Here is a 22,913-nt window from a genome sequence, read left to right as displayed (position 1 = left end):
GAAACGGTCCGAGGTGTTCATCTCAAACTTCTCTATAAGTACCATTTAGTTCATACATTGACTTTAGGTTCCTATTCTTCCTTAGCCTATAATTCTTTTCCTCATTCTCTAGTAGTTTTTCCTTTTATCTTCTAGATGGGTAGATTCGCTAGTTTGGTAGATATTCCTAAGGGCATAGAAGCCTTTAAGATTCAATATAACATACCACCTCAAATTAACATACAACATTGCCTTTTAGGAGAGTGGCATGCTCTTAGGCCCGAAGGAGCAGTAGTGATCCTTATGATCACTTTTATAGAGGGAGGAATGCAGATCCCTATGGGGAAGGTGACTAGAGATTTTTTAATCACCTATAGACTCTACCCGACCCAGTGCTCCCTAAATTTGTTTAGGATACTAGGTAGTATGGACGCCCTTAATCAGAAGATGGGGGTGAACCTTACCCACCACGATGTCAAATGGGTATACAATTGCCAACACTTTAAGGACACCAAGTATTACCTCAAAACTAGGGTTCCCTCAGTCAGACTTATTTCGTGTTTCCCCAAATCCAACAAGGGCCTAGACCAAGACTTCTTAATTGTCTCGGGTGAATGGCATAATGGCCTACATTTTCCAACGCGAGATGGGCAACCAGGTGGGGTTTTCTAGGCTTAAGCAACCCCTACAGATAATAGAAGCTTTTATCTTAAATCCTTTTTTTTTCTTTTGTTATTGTGTATTTTCTCCTCTCTCTCTCTCTCTCTCTCTCTCTCTCTCTCTCTCTTTTAATTGTTCTTTGGCATTTGAATTCTGCAGAAAAGAACCATATCGCTCCCAACTTCGGATTGGTCAACGAAGCAGACCTCAACAGAATCCTTCGGTCCGAGATCTTCCTTTACACAGATGGGTAACTACGTGTCACCCATGTAATTCTTAGGTATAAGTCGAGTTCAACCAGCTTTTAATCCCCAAAGAATGTCAACAAAGCAAAAGACCTTCGGCTGCATCAGATTAACGTTGCAGTACCTGGGTTCCTAACCGGTCCCCCTCTTGAAGGCACGCATCAAGTTGCATTGCCTGTTCAACACATAGTCAAGGAGGAAGCGACCTTTTCGAATTCAACACAAAAAGGAGAAAGTGGTCAAAGTGATCGAAGTAGTAGATTTAGAAGAGGACTTCAAAGTTTTTGACTGACCAAACCCTACAGAATTTCCAGGCAACACCTCTAGGTCTCTACCCTCTGCTTAAATCAACAACAATTAGGAGTCGGCTGATATTCCTGAAGCCATGGTACTCTAACGCAGGAAAGACACCAGTCTTTTCGAGCTACTAGAGTCACATGCCGGAGGGTCCGCACCTAAAATGCCCATTCAAACTCGGCCCCCAACTCATTTTCCTTCCCATACTTCCTTTTCCGAACAACCAAAAAGAAGAGAAAAAGAGACAAAAAGGGTAAAGAAGTAACCGAGGAGGGTGAAGTTAATCCCTCCAAAGACCTTGAGCTCTATAAAAGGGCAAAAGATGCCAATGTTACACTGAGAAAGAACATGGCAGAGGGCTTGGACATGGCGGTGGTCTCTGAGTGCCGCCCCAAGGTTCCGATTTGGAACCCATCACTTGAGTTGGATGGAGCCCCACTCCTGCTAGATTCTTCCATTAGGGACTTCCAAAAGGGAAAGGCATGCTACGCGGTCGACGCTTTAGAGCAACCCCTGCTCCTACCCAAGACATGGCCGATTTAAGGACCCTGAAAAAGCACGAGGTCTTCTTGACCCTAAAGAGGGACCTGGCAATGGTATGCCCTTCCATTTATTTTATGTATCACACACACACACACACACACACACACACACACACACACATATATATTTTATACTTCTAGACTATTTCTCACATTGTTGTTGTCTTCCAGGCTATCCAAACAACAAACATCATTGAGGAATGGGTGGATCGGGCCCATGCCCAGTGTAAAGATGAGGAGGCACGCCGGATAGCTGCCGTCAAGACACTAGCCATGGCCGAAAAGAAGATTAAAGACCTCGGCACAAAGCTAACTAAGGCAAATAAAGAGCGAAAAAGCGCTAAAGCTGCCTTAGCCAGCACTGAGAAACAAGCTGAGGATCAACATCAGCAACTTTGCAAGGCCGAGGAGCAATTGGCTATTGCCCATGAGTAGATTGAGACCCAGAAAAAAGAGCTAGAGAAGAAAGAGGAAGTTCTCGCTCAGGCCAAGCAGTCTAGCTATAACATTGGGGTGAAGGAGACAGAGGATGCTCTAAAGGCCCAGGTCACAGGAGTTTGTCGAGGTTATTGTCTTTAGGTATGGATTGTAGCATTGAACTTGGCCAGAGTAGAAGCTTCCTCGGATCTGAGGAAGATGGAAAATATTTTCTACCCTCCAACGCTGTGAATAGCAGCCTCACCAGCCTCCCAAGCAACCAATACTCCTAACATTCTCACAACCACCCAATCTATTCCCAAGGCTCCTACAACTGTTTAGCCTGTTGCCAAAGCCTTTACAATTGCTCAATTTACTGCCAAAGCTTCCGCAGTTGCTCAACTTGCTACCAAAGCTTCTGCAACTACTCAACCTGCTAATGTGGGTACCATAAAAGTCACTTTGGAACCTACAAAGGCACCAAAAGAAAAAGAGGTTTCCAAAGGAAAAGAGGTTGAGAACTCAGAGCCACCATTAGCAACTAAGATTGATCCTCCACCATCCATTGGCAGCTAGGACACCACTACTCCTTAGTACTTTTGTTAATTTTTATTTTTAGAAAGAGAATGACAGAGAGTGCAATGTACTCCCTTTGTTTTACCATGGGAAAATCCAATGGTTTAATGAAAAGTTTTAGTTCCTTCAAATTATATACTACTATTACACATTTTTTTATTTTTTAAGCATAATTCATATTGTTAATAATCTTATCTTAGTCATGGTTACGTTTGAACTTATGAAAACGAACTGTAAGTTCCCAAAGATTGTCAACTGACACAACATTGCTCCAGTATACTTGCATAAACCCAAGCAACGAAGCAAAGAAATACTTAATAAAATACTTATGTACCTAAGACTTAATCAAATAAACAGTGTTAATGTGCCCAAGGTGTATAATCCGAGGAGCCATGCATAACCGAAGTTGTGTTTATCACTTAAACAAATAAAAAGAATTAATTTACTTGAGTTATGTAGTCTGAGGAATCAAGCATGACCGAGATTCTATTTAACACTTAGGGAAATAAGAATCATTAATTTACCCAAGGTACGTGGTCCAAGGAACCAGACATGACCAAGGTTCTGTTTAATACTTAGAAAAATAAGAAGCATTAATTTACTCAAGGTACATCGTTCGAAGAACTAGGCATGACTGAGGTTCTGTTTAACACTTAGAGAAATAAGAAGCATTAATTTACCCAAGGTACGTGGTTCGAGGAACTAGTTATGACCAATATTCTGTTTAACACTTAAACAAATAAAGAGGAACTTGGACAATAATAATCAAAATAAAAGATGGCAAGATTGCTTTTCATTAATAATAGTACCTTCGAAGGTTATTTACATTCCACGGACGTGGTATAGCAATTTCATCTAAATCTTCCAAAAAATAAGCTCCTATTCCAGCCACCGAAGTGATGCTGTATGGCTCTTCCTAATTAGGTCCTAGTTTTAGCTAGGATGGGTTCTTTGTAGTTCCTACCACCCTTCTCAACACCAAATCCCCCGATGCTAATGGTCTGACCTTCACACCCATGTCATACCCTTGTTTAAGCTTCTACTGATAATGTGCCAGCTGGACCATGGCCATTTCTCTTTGTTCGTCAATTAAATCTAGACTCTCCCATAGTAACTGATCATTGTTGTCGGGATCGAATAGGCTTGTCCTTAATGTCGAAAATCTTGTCTCTATAGCGATCACGGCCTTGGAACCATAGGTCATGGAAAACGGTTTTTCCCCTGTGGAACGACGAGGAGTTGTCCGATATGTCCAAAGGACGTATGGGAGTTCTTCAACCCATTTGTCCTTAGCCTCATCCAACCTTTTTTTCAGCCCACTGACTATAACCTTATTGACTACCTCAGCTTGCCCATTCTTTTACAGATAGGCTAGGATTGAATACCTATTCCGAATGCCAAGCTCACCATAATGCCTCTTGAAGGCCTTGCTATTAAATTGGAGCTCGTTGTCCGAGATAAGAGTATAGGGAATTCCAAATCAGGTAACAATATTCTTCTAGACAAATTCTTTTGCCTCAACATCCTTAATATTAGACAACGGCTTAGCCTCAACCCATTTTGTGAAGTAATCTATTCCAACAAGAAGCCACCTACGGTTTCCTATTGCTCGAGGAAATGACCTTACAATATCCAAGCCCCATTGTGCAAATGGCCATGGACTAGAAAGAGGATTTAACAGGCCTTCAAGCTGATGGATGCTACCTAAGTAAAAGCCCTATGCAACAACTACCTTCCTTCTATACGACTACCACAAACTCCTTCATGCAGTTCCTTCAGTAGTGATTCCACCACTTCAGGGTGAACGCAAAGTAAATACGGCCCTGTAAAAGAGCACTTATACAACTTTTGCTCCAAGACAACCAAAAGCGGGGAGCTTTTCTTCATATTTTTTCTGCCTCTCCCTTATCATTGGGCAATGTTCCTTCCTTCAAGAATGCAACTATGGAATCCATCCAACTCGGACCGACCCTAATCTGATGTACTCTGACCCTCATCAATTCCACCTCAATAGGCATCAACAAATCCTCGACGAGGATAACCCATGGAAGGCCATGCTCAGAAGAGGTTGCTAAAGTTGCCAAAGAGTCTGCATGAGTATTTTTACTCCTCGAGACCTGCTGTATAAAGAAAGATTCAAAACCAGATTGTAACTGCTGCACTTTACCAAGATATCCCTGCATCCTGTGATCCCTCCAGCTCACCTTTAACTTGCCCGATGACTAACCTCGAGTCCGAAAAGACCTCAACAATTTTTCCACCCAGCTTCTTCACCATTGCTACTCTAGTCAACAAGGCCTCATATTCAGCCTCATTATTAGTGACTGAAAAGCCCAATCTCAAGGATTTCTTAATAGTAATCCTATCTGGAGATACTATCACTATCCCAACTCCAGACCCCTTTTGGTTAGCCACCCCATCAACGTAAAGCTTCCATGCTAGATATTCATGATTGTGTTGCCTGACCTAAAGGGTCTTCCAAAATTTTAATAATATTTCATATCATGACTGTGTTGGTTTTCTAGAAATTTAATGACATTTCATATTATGAATTTATGATTGTGTTGGTCTTCAAAAAGTTTAATGGCATTTCATTCATAATTTTTCAAAAGACAATCATTATCTATTATTTGAAAAATTACGAGCCATTATTTATTTATTTTTCATCCAAATAAATAAATAAATAAAAACTTGCCGCAAAACTCAACCCAATTTGATTCCACAACAAAGTTTATTGTAAAAAAAAAAAAAAAAATTAAAAAAAAAAATGAGGGGCAATATTCTTTTTTTTTTTTTTCTTCGGAGGTGCAAGATGTGGGTCAATCTTGTATCCAAGTAATGCTAGAGCCATCCATAAAGCCCAAATCGATTAATCTGCCCTGGGCTCTTATGGTATCCAGGTTAATGAATGGGTATAAGACCTAGTGACACGTGCAGCTCTCTTATTGGGTGAGCTAGAGTCTCACTTTCGCTAACCCAAAAATAAAATAAAATAAACCCTTAGATGCCAATATGATAGTTTCTTTGTTGAGCACTATTGAGCTTCAACCACTTTGGTTGCAATGAAGGATATTAAGGACCTGAGTTTGAAATGAAATGAGCAATGTGACATTAGCTATCATCAGTAGTCACTCTCATTGAGGTTTCATGCCCCAAAATTTTTTCGTAATGTCCATCAATGTCACAGTCATTTCTCTCTCATTGTAAAGTAATCTCTAACCAATTTTCCCGCTTTCTGTTTCTGTCTAACTAATTGGACTGGGTTTCAAAATGTCAACAATTGGAGGTCGAATTATTGTGATTAAAAACCTGACTATGATGATGTGACGCCGTGTGCTTTGAAGTCAAATGAAAGTGAAGCCATTCCATTTTTCAGATTGATACATGCAAACAAATTGATTATATGTAAGGTTTCATTACCTTCATAACCAGGGACGGAGCTAGGATTTCGAGTGAGGGAGCGAGATAAACTCAAATCCAAATGCTTAAAAGTTTTGTTATAGCCTAAATCTTCCTATCGTAGCTATAGATTAGAGACAATCATATATATATATATATATATATATAGTGTGTGTGTGTGTTTATTCCAAACTTCTTTGGGGAACTTCGTCAAACACTTAAGCTGCAATTATCCTATGCAAATGCTTTAAGATAAATTTCATAAATCATTTAGAACCCAGATAAAAACTCACAAAAAGAATCAAAATTTAATGAAAATTTGAATAAAGAAAGTGTATTTTTTGTGAAAGCAGGGAAGTATTGAACAAAAATAGAGTATGAAAATTCAAAACCACATTTTATGTATTTTATATTTTGATTTTTTTTCATTGGTCCAGGGGGGCCATTGCCTCCCTTGGTCCAAGCATAGCTATGTCCCTGTTCATAACCAGTCAGATATGAAATGGGAAAGATACATTATAGGCATATGATTTGGTTTTTGATTTTAATAAGCAACGAGAAAATTGACATGTTGAAAAAATAAAATAAAATCGTTAAGAATGCGAATAGTGATCATACACGTATGCTGCGATTTAAAAATGCCGATTTGTTAGGTTACAAAATATCTTGACTAATTAATCAAGTAAATTCATTTTTTTAGTACATGTACACATACACGTACATCTCCATTAATTGTTTTGGTGGTACTGGCAATGCTTTCAAATTAAGAATAAAATAATGAAAAGTAATTGAAAATATATCATAATGAAATTAACTAGTACTCTAGAATAAAGTTGGATTAAAATCCAACCATCCAAATTATAGAACATTTCTGTGGGATTCCAGATTTTTAAAAAAGTACGAGCAAAAAGGAAAAGGGAAAAAATATGTATGATGGTCATACATACACATATGCAAAGGTAGATGCATTTTAATATATATATATATATATATATATATACACACACACACTAACCTTATCACACACATTTTGCGGTGCGATGAGGCTTTTTTTTTTTAGTGGTCCTATTTTGTAAGAAAAAAAAACCTTTGTTTTTATTTATTTTATATATATATAATTTTATTTTGAGAATCTAATTTATAAGTGAAATAAAGCAATTTAAATATCAATAAGAGAGTAAACCTAATTTTTTAGGTCATGTTTTAGTGAGAGTTAGAGTTGTATTTTTACTAGATTGTCTTTTAGCCTTGTCTCTACTTAAATATAGAAGTGTCGGGGCATTTTTGAACCAAAAAATAAGGATCCAAACTGGTAAAACTCCTTAAATAGTAGTATAGATATATATAATTCCAACAACTTTATAAGAAAAAAAAAGAGAGGAATTCACCTATATAGAGATTGCAGAGACGGTGTACTGCACTTTTGAATAAGGTTTTATGATAGTATAGGACACTTAAGCAACTTAGGAATAGTACTCGAAAGTTGTACAATATAGTTAGTTTTTCATATCATTCAAGAGGCAAAGGATTGAAATATTGCTGGTGTATGGGGAAACTATAGAGTTTTTTCCTCTTTTTTTTTTTTTTTTTTTTTTTTTTTTTTTTTTTTTTGGGGTGGGGGGGGGGGGGGGGGTTTCTTGGGGTCAGAATAAAACATTCTCAAAATGTTATTTTGTGGTGAGGATCAATTTGACAAAATGAATGTCCTCAAAATACAGATACGGTCTTTGTGTGTGTTTTCGATGAATTCAATTAAGATCAGTTGACTTTCTTTCTTCTTTTTTGTTTTCTCACTTAAACTTGTTGAGTCAGTGGTACTTATAAACGTAATACAATATGTAAACAAGTCTCCATGAGTTGCACTTTTGATTCTAAAGGAGTAAAGATGCAATTCCGTAGCCATGTAATTTCCTGTACTCTCACGCTACAAAATACACAGCATATATGTATAATTGTATTAAGTTTTCATGCTCTAAGAATCATGACATTAACTTCATATATTAGTCTCTAATCTCTATTATTTTCTCTTGTGGGATAGGGATAGCTAGATGACTTACTAGTTACAAAACAATACATAAACACATCCAGATCAGTTGCACTTTTGATTCTCAAGGAGCTTCCAGTACTTTTCACCGTTTTAGCGGCCAAAATGGGCATTTGCCTATTTTATCAAAACTTTCCAGCAAAATGCGCTTATTCTGAAATTATTTAGTAAAATACCCCTATTTTAAACTCGAGTTTCAATGAAAAACTTGCTTTGTAGAAAATCGAGTTATGTGAAATCAAACTTAAAAAAATAAAATAAAAAAATACATGGAACTCGAGTTTCATGTAAAATTTCTCACATTACTCGATTTTCTAAAAATCGAGTTTCAAAACAGAAACATTTTGCTAGATAGTTTTAGAACAAGGGTATTTTGCTACATTTTTTGGACAAATGCCCATTTTGGCCCGGTTTTATAGCTAATCAAAACACAATCTCTATTTGTTCAAGCTATTTCTACCACTTTAGGAAAGACATAGAGAATTGTCTTCTACGAATCCTTATGGAGTTACTGATTATGGTATGAAAAATTTCAAGTAAATGCAACTTTTTTTTTTAATATTATTTATATGAAACTTGTAACTTTTATTAAAACAAAGATAGCATCGCTACATCATGAGCCATAACAGACTCAATGATAGAAGGTGTTTCCTCTATCAAAGTTACATAATCAACTATATGCCTAGCATATTGCGCTAATAAATGGGCAAGATGATTACCCTGTCGATGAACATGTGATACTTGTGTCTGTCGAAAATCTTGCAATTTGTATCGAATACCTTCAGTTATGTTTCTTATTATTGAAGGAGGATCACTACATCCAATCATAGCATCATAGACAATCTTGGACTCACATTCAAATAGAACATCCCGAAGTCCCACATCCCAAGCAAATAGTAAGCTCTCCTCCAATGCTTTAGCTTCAGCCTCCAGTGGCTCCAACGGTAACGGAAGTGATTTACTAAGAGCTGCTTCAACATGCCTACCATGTTCTCGAATAATAGCTTCCAATCCAGTTGAGTTGTTACTAGTAAAAATTGCAGCATCACTATTGACCTTATACCATGGTGCAACTGGAGCCTCCCATCGGACCTCATCCTTATTTCCGACCTTAGACAGCGTCAGATTGGCTGTTTGGAATTCTTCCCGCATGTATCATGCCTTTTGCAAAATAGCTAGGCTAGTTTGTCTAGCTTTCCCTTGTCGCACTTCATTACGGTTGAACCAGATGGCCCAAGATACCATAACGACAAGTTCTAACAGGTCAGTCCCTATTCTTTGTCTGAATTTCAAATACCAAATTAGGTCCTCAAATTCTGGGAATTTAACTCCGTGTGCTTCAAAAGGAATAGCTGATAGTGCCCAGATTTCCCGTGCTTTCTCACAACCCCAAAATACATGCCTACTACTTTCTAGTTCCAACCCACATGCATCACAGATGGAATTATCAATCACCTTCCGTCTACACAAGGTAGCCTTCGTTGGAATGATATTTCTACATGCTCACCATGCGAATAACTTGACTTTATTAGGAACATTGAGACCCTAGAATGTCTTTTAAAATATATTACGATTCTGGTTGTCTAATGCTTCCCCCAGGTTTCCATTAATCACCTCATCCAACACGATCTTATAAGCTCTGCGAACAGTAAAATCCTCTTTCGGAGTATAAGCCCATATCATCTGATCACTTGGAAGCCGAAAACTAAAGGGAATGCTTAAAATAGCAGAGGCATCCGAAGGGGATAAGATCTGTGTAACCATGTCAGCCTTCCAAGCCCTAGTGTAAGGATCAATAAGTAGAGACACTTGAGCATTGAATGGAAAACTAACCGGTCTGGATATAAGTTTAAATGTAGATGGTTCATTAAGCCATTTATATCTCAAAATATTCAATGAATGGTCATTCCCAACCTGCCAGTGATGCCGTCTTTGTACAATTGGTTGTGCTACCAAGATACTATGCCAAGCAAACGACGGATGGTTGCCTAGTTCAGCCGATAGAAAGTCCCCATTGGGGAAGTACCATGCCTTTGTAAGACTAAATATATATGTTATTTAAATTATTATATAATCACACATTTAGTAGTCAATAATGGTATGTTATGTGAGGATATAGAACAGTAACTAGACAAAACGGGATTTCTTTGAACAAAGAGACCGTCAAAAGTCAAAATCTTAAGAGTACTAATAGCAATTATTGGAACCAACAATAGAACTACATAAAACTAAAGAGTTTGTGAGATCAAAACTTGTCTTCTTTGACTATAACATACTTTTTTCTTCAGGAAAATTCTTTCATTAAGGCCTTTAATTAGTCATTCATGCTATTTATGGTAACTTTTTATTTTTTTTATTTTATGATAACTATTGATTTAAATTTAGAATATGTTTCTCAAAAAAAAATAAATAAATAAATAATTAGAATATGAATTAAAGTCCAGTATATTTTGGGATGTCTCCTAGAGACCATAAAATTTTATTATACAATTTTCCCAATTTTTTATTATTTTGGGTGATTTTTTTTTTTCTATTTTTAGCCTAATTTTGTAGTTAATAAGAATTACGGTATTTTAGTGTTTCTTAACCATCCTAGGAGTACTTAGGGTTTTCTAAGGGTCACCTAGCAAACTTAGGGGTTCCCCTCTATTTATATGCAAGGTAAATCAGTTTTTGATTAATAAAGTTTTAGGGTCTTTTTTTAATTTCTTTTCTATTCCGGAATATTCTTTAGGGATTCAAAGAACCACTTGAATCATTATCATTTTGAAGCAAATGTTGGGTCCCGAATAATATTTTCGCCAAAATTATCAATCCAAAATAACAGTTATACACAAGAACACAAATATTTACATAAAAAACCTTTTTTTCCTTAGAAGGAAGAATCACAAAATAAACCCAGAATAATTTTACTATTATCAAAACAATTACAATAATTCTTAAATTTGTGTCCAACTTAAGATTCACCAAATACAATAATAAATCCTCCTATATATGTCTCACGACTAAAGAAATTCTCTTTGTTTTCTTTTCTCTTACACACACCAATTATTTCTCTAAAATGGTGCAATACTTTGCGCTCTCTCTATTTTCTTCTCCACGCAGTGCACCGTTCTCCCTATGCGGCTCTTCTTTTGGCATATGGATTCCTAATACAACTTGAGTTAGGACTCTTCTAAAGCTTTGGGCAACACTCTCATTAATTAAGCTTTCACGTGGGCTGGACTTTGTGCACGTGGTGCACCCAACACAAACTTTCGGTGTCACATGAGCAAGTTTTGTGATATCCTGAACGGTATGAATTTGTATGGTTTTAGATTGTACAAGTGATACGTAGGAATGTGCTTGAGTTTACCTTGAACATTTATTAGATCTATGGGGGACTCTATAAATATTGATTACAAAAGATATAGCTAGGATGGCATCATGACAATGGTTGGGTCGTGTGGATTTTCTAACGTTCATCTAGATGATTGACTTCTGAACGGCATTGATCGAAGGTCATAATAACATTGAAACGTAGCTGAACTGTATTGGATGATGCATGGGCCTATCACGACGTGGAGCCCTCAACTTTCTTATTCTCCCAACTCATCGGGACGAATTCTCATGCCCCTATTGTTCTGAGTTAGTCAACTTTGTGAAAATTGAAACATGATATAGAGAATTATTAAGAGAGAGACTAGTTTACCAGAGAGAGAGAGAGAGAGAGAGATCAATGGCTTAGTGAAGAGAAAATATAAAATTTTATATTGAAGATGAAGATGATTCTAATTAAATTGTTAAGTGACATAATTATCAATGTGACGGATTAAATTACATGGAGGCCATGAATGATGCCGATTGCCGACAAAGAACAATAATAATACTTATGCAAATGGAGGTGATACAATTCAAGAATCTTGGAGGTATTGGCTTGCCACGTTTTCTAACAATATTACTTGATGTATATTAATTTTCAACGGACAAAATGGGCTTCTGCCCTTTTCCACAAAACTAATTAATCTTTTGCCCTTCTTCCCAAACTAAATAGGGAAATGCCCCTCTTTTGAAACTCGACTTTTTCAAAATCGAGTTAAACCCTATAGTGACGTTTTTAAGGACCTATAGTGACGTTTGTGAATATCAAGTTATAAAACGTCACTATAGGTTCTTAAAACGTCACTATAGGTCCTTAAAAACGTCACTATAGGGATTCAGATTTTTTTTTTTTTTAAACTCGATTTTGAGAAAGTCGAGTTTCAAAAGAGGGGCATTTCCTTATTTAGTTTGGGAAGAAGGGCAAAAGGCTAATTAGTTTTGTGGAAAAGGGCAAAAGCCCATTTTGTCCTAATTTTTCAACCCAAAAAAGAATAAAGAAAACGCATATGCTAATACAAATCGTGATTATTCTACAACATGAGTAAAGTTCTTTTTCTTAGAAAAATGAAGAGAAGTAGATACCTTCTCAAGAAAAAATTTATCCCAAATTCTTACCTTCAAAATCAGTCTTATACAATAATGATATACCACATTGTAAAATAAATAAGGTTTGATAACTACAATAATTACCAGGTGCAGTTATCTATTAGAGATGGCTATTGGGTAGTGTAGGGTTGGATCTGGGTGGTTCCATTTACTCTTTGAGATAAGAAAAACTCGTACGAGAGGAGGGAGTGAGGCAAGTCGGGAGGCAAGACAAAATGAAAATATTTTAGGTAACTTCAACATTAATATTAATTATTATTATTATCATAAAAATAAATAAATAAAACAGAATGCTGAAAGAGAGAAAAAGTAAGTGCTTTGTGGGATAGTAATCAAATGTGTAAAAATATATATAAAAAAGATTAAATTAATTTTATATAATTATATACATTAGGGGTGAGATAGGACAAGATAGGATGGATGGGGGCAAAACCCATCCCATCTCATCACCTATTTGAGGGGGAAGGGGGGTAGATTTTCATCATCATATATTTATGAATAGTTAATAAACAACAAATAAGTTAATTTTTCTTTAAAACATTCTCTCATCTCCCCATATATGTGTGTTAAAATATTTAGTATTCTAAAAAAAATATATATATATATATATTATTTAAATCGCATAGCAGTATAGCAATAACTTCGAATTAATACCTTAACTTATTTTAATTTCTTCTTTCTCTAAAAAAATTTCAACCCTCGCTTCTAACCTCCAAACATGAAAAAGAAAAAGAAAAAAAGTTGCAATTCCATATAATTGTTAAAATTAAAATTTTGAAACCATAAACAAAACATAAATTTTATAAAACTAGCTATAAAATCAGTCCAGCTATATAATGTTGTACTTCAAGATTATTCTAATGTCACGAAGGGCATGATGCAAATTGGATATTCATAATTTGACACCATTGTGCCGAACTGCAATTTTTATAGGTAGATATCACCATGTGCCATTTTATCTTTGACTCACCAACAAAATAGCTATTTTGTTATTTCTTAAATTTTCATTCCTGGCCTAGAATTTTAAATTGTTTTAGAGCATAATCAGCCTGCAGTCACGTATAAATAGGGATACAAATAAACATCAATGCAAGAAAAAGAGAGAAAAGAGAGATGGCATCTAACAATATTAGAAGTCTACTTTCACAACATCTTCTCATGATTAATCTTTTCAGTCTTTTATTCATTTCATTGCTTCACAATGCCTTAGCCACCTCTTCTTATTCCAACCAAACCTATGGAGCTTACATCAAAAAAGCTTGCAATTCAACCACATATCCACAAGAATGCTACAAGTCCCTCCTCCCCTATGCCTTCAAAATCAAAGCAAATCCTCAAAAACTTCGCAAAGTCTCCCTCTCTGTAACCCTAAACGCCGTGCACAATGCATCATCCATGGTGTCAAAGCTATTGAAACAAAATGGCTTAACGCATATTGAAGCTGCAACCATTAAGGACTGCATTGTGAACATCAAGGACTCTATTGATGAGCTCAAGCAATCTCTGGGTGAAATGAACCTTTTAAGCGGTTTGGATAAGGAATTCCACATTGCCAACATAAAGACATGGTTGAGTGCTGCCTTAACAGATGAAAATACTTGCATGGATGGTTTTGAGGGTGAAGTCATTGGCATAATAGTGAAGCAAAAGATCACGAATGTGGTATTGAAAATTGCTAGGCTGACTAGCAATTCTTTGAGTCTCATCAATAGCCTCAATTAAAGGCAACCATAGTACTTTTCCTTCTTTTATGGTGGAAGTTTATATTGCCATCGGTTCCTTTGATTGGACAAATTAAAGGGCCTCGTGTTACAAAATAAGATGAACGAGAGCTTGATTTGTTTATCTTTAGTTCTATCTCCTTTATAATTTGGGAATTGTCAAATGTTATTTTCCGGTGAAAATTATTTATTGTTAAAACAAATAATGAGATTGACTTCCACTCCATGTCTAAAATTACTCCGATGTCCGATATTAATAAATGGTGCTCTAGAAATAAATTTTGCATTATCTAAGTTTGTTATCTTTCCATATAGTATTATTATTATGTTTTTAAAAGAAAAAATCATTCTTGGCCTACAAACTGTGTTGGGTCAAGTCACTAGGCTTTTCTTTTTTCTTTTTTTTTTCTTTTTTTTTTTTTAATTTTAATAATAGTTGGGGGAATTAGTCCTTACAGCTAAACAATTAAGTTACAAGACTCTTAGCAAATCATAAAGTTTGAAATAATGATTTTTTCCATTTGAAATTGATCTTTCTTTTACAGTTTAGATTAAATATTACAAATCTAAATATGTATCTAAGTGATGATTAAAATTTTATCATGCATAACATTGTAACCCTAGGAAGGGTGAACCATTTAGCAAGACCTAAGAAATAAGCATTCATAACAAAGATGTTTCAACAAATGGAAGTGAAATTTCATTGTGTAAATAGATACCATGCAAACAATTGTTAACTATATTAAGCGTATATCACCATGCTGATTAAAAAGTAGAATATACTAATTGAACTATAAACTATATAGGGTGGAAACAGACCATTGTTAGTAATATTCCAACATATATATATATATATATATATATATAGAGGGTGAAGAAAATTTACGCATTTCTTTCAATTCAATTTTATTTTTTAAAGAAAACATTTTATAATTTTTCATAAGAAAAGATCAGTACTTAAAAAGGCTATATATACTTATATAAAAAAAAAGGCTATATATATAATTTTCTTTTATTATACTCTAGTTCACAAACATATATACTTATGTTATCTTTGTAGAATTTCATAATATATTAGAAAAAATCAACAAAGTATTTAATGAATTTTCTTTCTTCAAATTTTATCCATATTTTCAAGAAAATTAACAAACAAAAATTTAGTTATCATCTTGTATTATCTTAATTTTAAAAAACTACCAAATAAAACTATAATTTACATACATAACTTTATGTATATTTCATTCACATCTAATTATCCAAAAGATAGATAACATTAATAAAATAAATTAAAAAAAATAACATTATTAATGAAAACATAAAAATGTTAATGTTTAGTGTAAATAATAAAACAAAGAACTAAAAAATAGATTATAATAATGTTTCCATCGAAAATAATCACACATCTTGGTACAATAAACAATTATATTACTAATGAAAATGTAGAATTAGAATAATAGTAAAGTGATTACATTTGATTTTTACAAAAAATGGTAATTTATTATGGTGTCAAAGCAAAATGTCCTATATTTGAATTTTGAACTCTATCTTCTCACTACTTATGAAAAATATAGAAAAATTTGACACGTTGAATAACACATATCTAGAAGGAGTTTAGACTCTACATGAGGAGTTAAGATAATGGTTAAGTGATTAAGTTCGTTATTTACTATTAACTTAAAATATTGGAATAAGTGATATTTTATCCCCAAAAAAAAAAAGTAGCTTAGTCAAGTTTGAAATTTTAGTACCATGCACGAATCATTCAATATGCATTTTATATTTATCATTATAACAAAAAAAAATGCATTCTTTTAGAATACTTTTATTTTGTAGGATATACACTAATTTTAAAAATATGCGTGTGCATATAATATAAAATATGATGCATATATTCTACTAAAAATTAATTGATATTTTAATCACAATTATCATGAAACAAATATTATAGACTCAGGCTAAAAGCTTTGTAGCTGAATTAGCACCTCCTCATGCACAAAGTGCTGGGGGGTTTAGGGGAAAAAATGTTCGAACTGCGGAGTTAGCAACATATTGCAATTATCTTTATAAAAAAATATATTATAGACGCATAAAGTAGAGAAAAGAGTTGATTTCACACATAATCCTAAACATTGATTTTAAAAACACATATGTTCCTTCAATACACATTGTGTTGATCAAAACCACATTAGAAGCAATAATAGGGTGCTAATCATAGCATAAATTACGCCATGGATGTTGGTTTGGTTCCACTTTTTCTTGAGACCCAAAAAAAATAAAATAAAATAAAATAAAAAGGGAAAATTTTAAGCAACCCTTTAACATAAAGAGAGATGCTACGTTTACAACATTTTTACAACAAATCACAGGTGGTTAATTGTTATTGATTCAAATTTGAAACTAACACTAAGATTAATTTTTTGCTCTAATAATAACAACTAATAACAACCTGTCACTTAAAATTTATTGTAAAAATAATGTAGACATATTATTTCTCTTTATATAAATAACTTAAAAAAACCATGACGTGCTGACTGATGAGTGGGTATTGGGTAAAGATACCGAGTGCAGCATGTTCTACAGACAAAGTGCTGTAGATGAGCATTTCTTTCTTGTTCTCAAAATCATTTGTCCAATAACAGCGCCTTTCGTGACGCAGCGTTTTACGCAATCCACGGTGGGCACGTGCACGTTTTGTCAATCCGATTGACTTTTTAACGGCTTGACAGTTACAGGTAGACACGTGTCTCACGCTTATAGGGCAGGCACGTGGGCTGCCGTAGACTTATAACTGTCATATCCTAAGCCTAGAAATTCCCGCGGCAATTTTAATAATGAGACTCAAAACACCTTTCCTTGTTTGATTAGTAGATAAAATCATAAAATATTGATTATTATTTTAAAAACTTAAAAAAAAAATCATTTAGATAAAAAAAATTATAAATGAGATTTTTTTTTTTTTTATTAAAAATATTGTTTGAGCAATCTGGGGCCTCACGTTGGAAAACAAACTCTAAATCTGGAATTTAGAGTAAAAAAAAAAAGTGAGAAACAACAGTTTGAGTTATAAAATAAAAATGAAAATAAATTATAAAAAAATCATTTAAAGGGAAAGAAATGATCAATGATCAGTCCGCAGCCCATTTGCGAAGATAAAAAGCAGTGCAAAAGAGAAAGAAAAAAAAAATATTATTAGAAAGTTTTTAATAGTGTGAAGTTTAATTAAAAACATTTTTCCGCTTTTGAATGTGGAAAACATGTTTTTCTCTTTGCAATTGTTTTCAGTTGTATAATTTGTTGTACCAAGCATAAAAAGTATGAAAGACTTTTCTCAAAAACCTTTTCAAAGTAAACAAATAGAATGTTTCAAGTTATTTGAGGGTTTAATGCCTAACATGACATATAGAAACGTCATTTGACTCAAAATCTCAAGTTAATGAGTATGGAACATCTAACTAATTGGCAATTATGTTGAACCAATCACTCTTGTCATTAATATCTAATTTGGGACTTCATTATTTAACTAACTATACCACACACAAGTAAAATATTCAAACACAATCTTCAGTAGAACAAAGGTGATTAATGTTGTAGTGGATAGACAAATATGTGGTGACTAATCAACACTAGGCCAATACCATATAAGCACTTATCAATAAGTCTATAAACATAACTTTTGCTCCTACTTGCGAAAATGGTTAATTGTGATTGGTAGAGAAAAAAAAGTCATTGATTGCAGGACTTTTTAGCTTATACTTATCTTTATAATAAAGCTAATGCAATCCAAATTTCAAATTAAAGAATTCAAATGCTAACATGCCGATGCCGTCTCATGTTGCATGTTTTAGGCTCTCTTCTCCAATATTTTGTTTTATCTATCCAATGATTCTCTATTATTCTTTGTGTTCCTAGATGTGTATGGCTAGGTATTTCAAAGTGGGGTCCAAAACCATAATTCAATCCACCATACAATTGGGCTATAAATGGGGGATCTTTTTAGTTCTTCCTAACATTCACAACCGCGATTCAAAGTATAGAAAGATGGAAGCTCACAATTTCACAACCCCATGTTCATACTCATGCCATTTTCTCTCATTTCTTCTCACTATCCTCTTATTCATTACAACCCCACAAATATGCTTAGCCACCACCGCTACTTCTTCAACCCAAACATATCAAACTTACATCAAAACAACATGTACTTCAACCCTATACCCACAACTTTGTTACAAGTCTCTCTCCCCCTATGCCTCCCAAATCCAAACAAACCCACAAACACTTTGCACCACTGCCCTCACTATAGCCCTAAACTCAGCCAAAAACACATCCACAATGGTATCAAAAGTCTCTAAACTAGCAGGATTGTCAAGTATTGAAGTGGCTGTAATTAAGGATTGCATTGACAATGTGAAGGGTTCAATATCCGAGCTCCAAGATTCTCTAAATGAGATGGGCCAACTTAGTGGTTCAGATGTGGCATTTCGAGTAGCTAGTGTAAAGACTTGGGTGAGTGCTGCATTAACGGACGAGACTACATGCACTGATGGTTTGAGTGCGAAGAATGTGAATAATGCGATGGTGAAAAACACGATTAGCGAGTATATATTGAATCTTGCCCAGCTGACTAGCAATGCTTTGGCTCTCATCAATGGTCTCAAATACTAAAAAGAATGCAACTCATGTACTTGTTCCCCCTCATTTTGTCTATAAGTTTTCTTTTTTTTTCTTTTTTTTTTTGCACAGAGTTTTTTTATTATATACCAATCACAAATTTCAGGTTAAAAGTTATAAAATGTTGTGTCCTTGAACACTGCCACTTTATAGGCTTAAGAATTGTATGTAGTTAGGAGTGGATTTTTTTTTTTATTCAAATTTTAGTGAGGTGAAAATAAGTTGGATTTGACTATAAACTGCAACAAAAACTAAGTAGTAAAATTTTATAAAGTTGTACTTAGGAAAATAAATTAACTTCGTATATAAATTATTAAACCAGAACAAACAACACACTAATGTTTTTGAACTAATTTGTATCATTATTTTGTTTATCATAGAAAAATGGGGGCCGCCATTTCAGAGCATAATTCTATAAATTTTATAGTGAGTTTCCAACGAAAAATGTGGAAGACAAAAGCTGTTTTAAATCTTTAAATTTTGTTATATATTCGAGGTTGAAGATCTCATCTAATAATATTAAAACTTATGGATCCTTGAATTATTGTTTAACGCTAAAATTTGTATCCATAGTTTCATATAGGTGAGTGAATCCCCTAATGGCTACAAAAGACGAATAGTAGGTCCAAAAAGTTCAGTCAATGACTCAAATGTATTCAATTCCTTGTATCATGTGGGTTTTAGTTAATTCAGTTAGTAAATTCTCTAATGATTAAATAAGAGATTTAAGGTTCAATCTCTACTTACACCAAAAACTAATTAATGTCTTTATCTGATAATAAAAAACTATTATTAAAAACAGAAACCAATTAATGTCTTTGTTTGATGATAAAAAATTATCATTAAAAACAGATGTCATAGGTTAAAACTCTCACACTCTCAAAAAAGAAAAAAAAATCCTTATCCTAGCTCAGAAATGTGGCAATTGTCATTTTAAGTGATAAGTGAACCTGTCTTTTTTTTGAGAGAAAAGTGATAAATGAACCTAAACTGACATACCTGCTGTATTTATTTCTCAAGATCTCCCACACGACACTAATAACCTAATGGACCACGAGATCATTCTCGCAATTAATGTGAGAACTGTTGTTTTCTTATCAAGCAAATTGAGTTTTTTTTTTTTTGGTGGGGGAGCAAATTGAGTTTGGCACAACTCCTTGAACAATAAAATTATTGTCTAGCTCCCTCTAATAATTGGTAATAAGCATTGCATGCTAGGCCTTTAGAACCTCAGTAAAATTAATAGAAAATTCAAAATTCTATTAGGCACATTTTTTTTTTTTGTTAAATTTGATGGAAATCTTAACGGCGTGAAGACTAATTAAATTTATGATGAGACTATTTTTTTTTTTTAATCTATATAATAAGACCAATTATTTGTGTAAGATAAGTGAATACACATTTATTGAAATTGTTACTAACTTTCTATCCTTTGGCCCATGAAATAAAATAAAAACTCCTAATGGCCCTCTTTATATTGGGTTTGTGCCCATCTTTGCATCAACTAATTGATTGATGGAAAATGAAGCCTCCAAATTGACACTAAAATTGTGTTTTCTTTTAGTGTTAAACTCTGGACGTATCACAAGTGGTTCTTACAACGAGAGAAAAAACAAATGAAATAAGAAGAATCATAGTTAGCTCCGGCTAACTGATATCTCTGACTCTTAGGATATGTAAAAGATTCAATATGCTTTTCTTTACATTTTTATTTTATTTTAAGTGATCCAATCTACAATCAAAGAGTCTAAATCAAGATCATGTGCAATCTCTCTCACCTTTGCATGGCGTACAGTTCCTCCTTCCAATTTTTCTGAATTATATATTTATGATTTTTAAAAAATATTTATTTATTTATTATTCTTTACTTCTGTTGACAGGTGCGTGTATATATCCATTAAAAATGAATCTAATGAGTCTCGTTACATTGTAAAGTAATAAAAGAAAATAAATACATATATTTTTATGCGACTCCCCTCAAGTAAGTGGATCAATTACAATTAAAAAAAAAAAAAAATTAACCTTAACTAATTAATGCACTAAAACACTTGTGAATTGGACCCTTTTTATTATTTACTATAATTTTCAATTATTTTTGGGGGTGCTACTGCTACAAGAATCGGGACTTTCAAAAAGAGTTGCAAAGTATAAAAGTAACCCCAGCTAATAACAACAACTTGCCTATATATTAGGATCTTCTCCACACATATCAATGCACTAAAGAGAGAAATATGGAAGACTATACAACTTCATATCATGCTCTCACAATTCTTCTAACTCTTCTATTCCTCTCAAACTTTCATACATCCTTAGCCTCAACTAGTTCCACCACCACCGAAAAATACAAAACCTATATCAAAACCGCTTGCAATTCAACCACATACCCAAAAGAATGCAACAATGCCCTCTTACCCTTCGCTTCCAAAATAAAAGCAAACCCTCAAAAGCTTTGCAACACTGGCCTCTCTATATCCATAAAAGCCGCAAAAAACTGTTCCTCAACGATATCAAAGCTATCCAAGAACAAGGGTTTCACGCATAGTGAAGTGGCAATCATTAAGGATTGCATAGAGAACATCAAGGACTCCATTGACGAGCTCAAACAATCTTTGAACGAAATGGGTCATCTTGGAAGATCTAATGTGAAGGCTCAGATTTATGATATAAAGACTTGGGTCAGTGCTGCTTTAACAGATGAAAATACATGCACGGATGGGTTTGATGGTATGAATGTTAGCAAGACTGTGAAGAACACAATCAGGAAGAGTATTCTTACTGTTGCTACGCCAACTAGCAATGCTTTGTCTCTTATTAATAGTTTACACTCCTACTAATTAAACTTCAACCGGCCTTATTGGCTTGTCCTTTCCCTCTATTATTTGGCTCTTATCTTCTTTCATTTCGGCTATTGTGTTCTGTATATGAATATATATCATGGGTTGTGCTTTATTAAATATTTTCATTTGCTATTTTGTTGTTGACCATCTCCCATTTGAGATAAAACTATATATTTACTTTCCTCCTGCCTACATTATTGATCATATTTAGAAACAATGGCGGAGCTACAGCCAAGCTGCAGGCCCCCAAAATTTTAAAAAATTTCTTTTATTTTATGTATAATTATTAAAAACTTTAAAATTTTAACTATAAAAATAAGAGTTGACCCCCAAATATTTGAGTGAGTGAGTATGCTCTTAAAAAAAAAAAAAAAAAATCAATTGACTAGTAGTTAAAAAAGACAAGATAATTTTTGTTTTCTCAATTTCATTTTTTGTATATGTATAATATCTGTGGTGGGCCTTTTTGTGATTCTGGGCTGAACTACCTCCTGCTGTACTGAGTCCAAGTGTTCTAAATAAGAGAGTTGAGACCAGTCCAATTGCAACTCACCTTGGTCTGGCTTGTGCACAAATTATGCCACATTTGCCAAAACTTTGGTCACATGCTCATGGCAGGCAAAACTGTTACAGAAGGGTTATGGCAGATACATACAGTATGACAATAATAAAGGCAATACACTTTCTTTTAGACAAAATGAAACTGTTGCAAGAGAGTTATGGCAGATAAATACATAAAACAATGATAAAAGAAATACGTTTACTATCAGGCAAAGCAAATAAGAGATCCTTAATTAAAATAAGGAAAAGAACATTATAGGTGAAATTGCAAAGACAAGAGAAGAAACAATAGCAATAAGCGATGAAATCAAAGAAGGAAAAGATTAGTCTGCCGTGTTTAGTTATGTTACGGGACTAAGGCCAAGAAGGGAACTACTTCCTCAATGTGGGTAACCTCGCAGGAGGATCCTACTGTAGAAATTATCCACTTTGAGGGAACGGGCCTGAATGGCTTGTGTCCAAACGAATTTTTTATCCTTACAGAGGGTAGGCTTTTAGAG

General features: G+C 34.1%; 3 protein-coding genes across 3 annotated transcripts; all 3 read left to right on the top strand.

Annotated features, from left to right (window-relative positions):
- The first annotated feature begins 13,739 nt into the window (after positions 1–13,739).
- Positions 13,740–14,348, top strand: LOC115961341 (pectinesterase inhibitor 4-like). Its single transcript, XM_031080338.1, has one exon. It carries the CDS (start codon positions 13,740–13,742, stop codon positions 14,346–14,348), a length of 609 nt encoding a protein of 202 aa, XP_030936198.1.
- Positions 14,349–18,385: 4,037 nt separating this feature from the next.
- Positions 18,386–19,009, top strand: LOC115959406 (21 kDa protein-like). Its single transcript, XM_031077775.1, has one exon. The coding sequence runs from the start codon at positions 18,386–18,388 to the stop codon at positions 19,007–19,009; it is 624 nt and encodes a 207-aa protein (XP_030933635.1).
- A 2,237-nt stretch (positions 19,010–21,246) lies between these two features.
- LOC115959309 (pectinesterase inhibitor 4-like) lies at positions 21,247–21,882 on the top strand. The gene has a single exon (XM_031077662.1). It carries the CDS (start codon positions 21,247–21,249, stop codon positions 21,847–21,849), a length of 603 nt encoding a protein of 200 aa, XP_030933522.1. The 3' UTR covers positions 21,850–21,882.
- Positions 21,883–22,913: the final 1,031 nt, after the last annotated feature.

The sequence above is a fragment of the Quercus lobata genome, chromosome 9 (genome assembly GCF_001633185.2).
Source record: "Quercus lobata isolate SW786 chromosome 9, ValleyOak3.0 Primary Assembly, whole genome shotgun sequence".
Classification (NCBI taxonomy): domain Eukaryota; kingdom Viridiplantae; phylum Streptophyta; class Magnoliopsida; order Fagales; family Fagaceae; genus Quercus; species Quercus lobata.
Note: the sequence above shows the minus strand (reverse complement) of the source record. Positions and strands in the feature narration are given on the sequence as shown.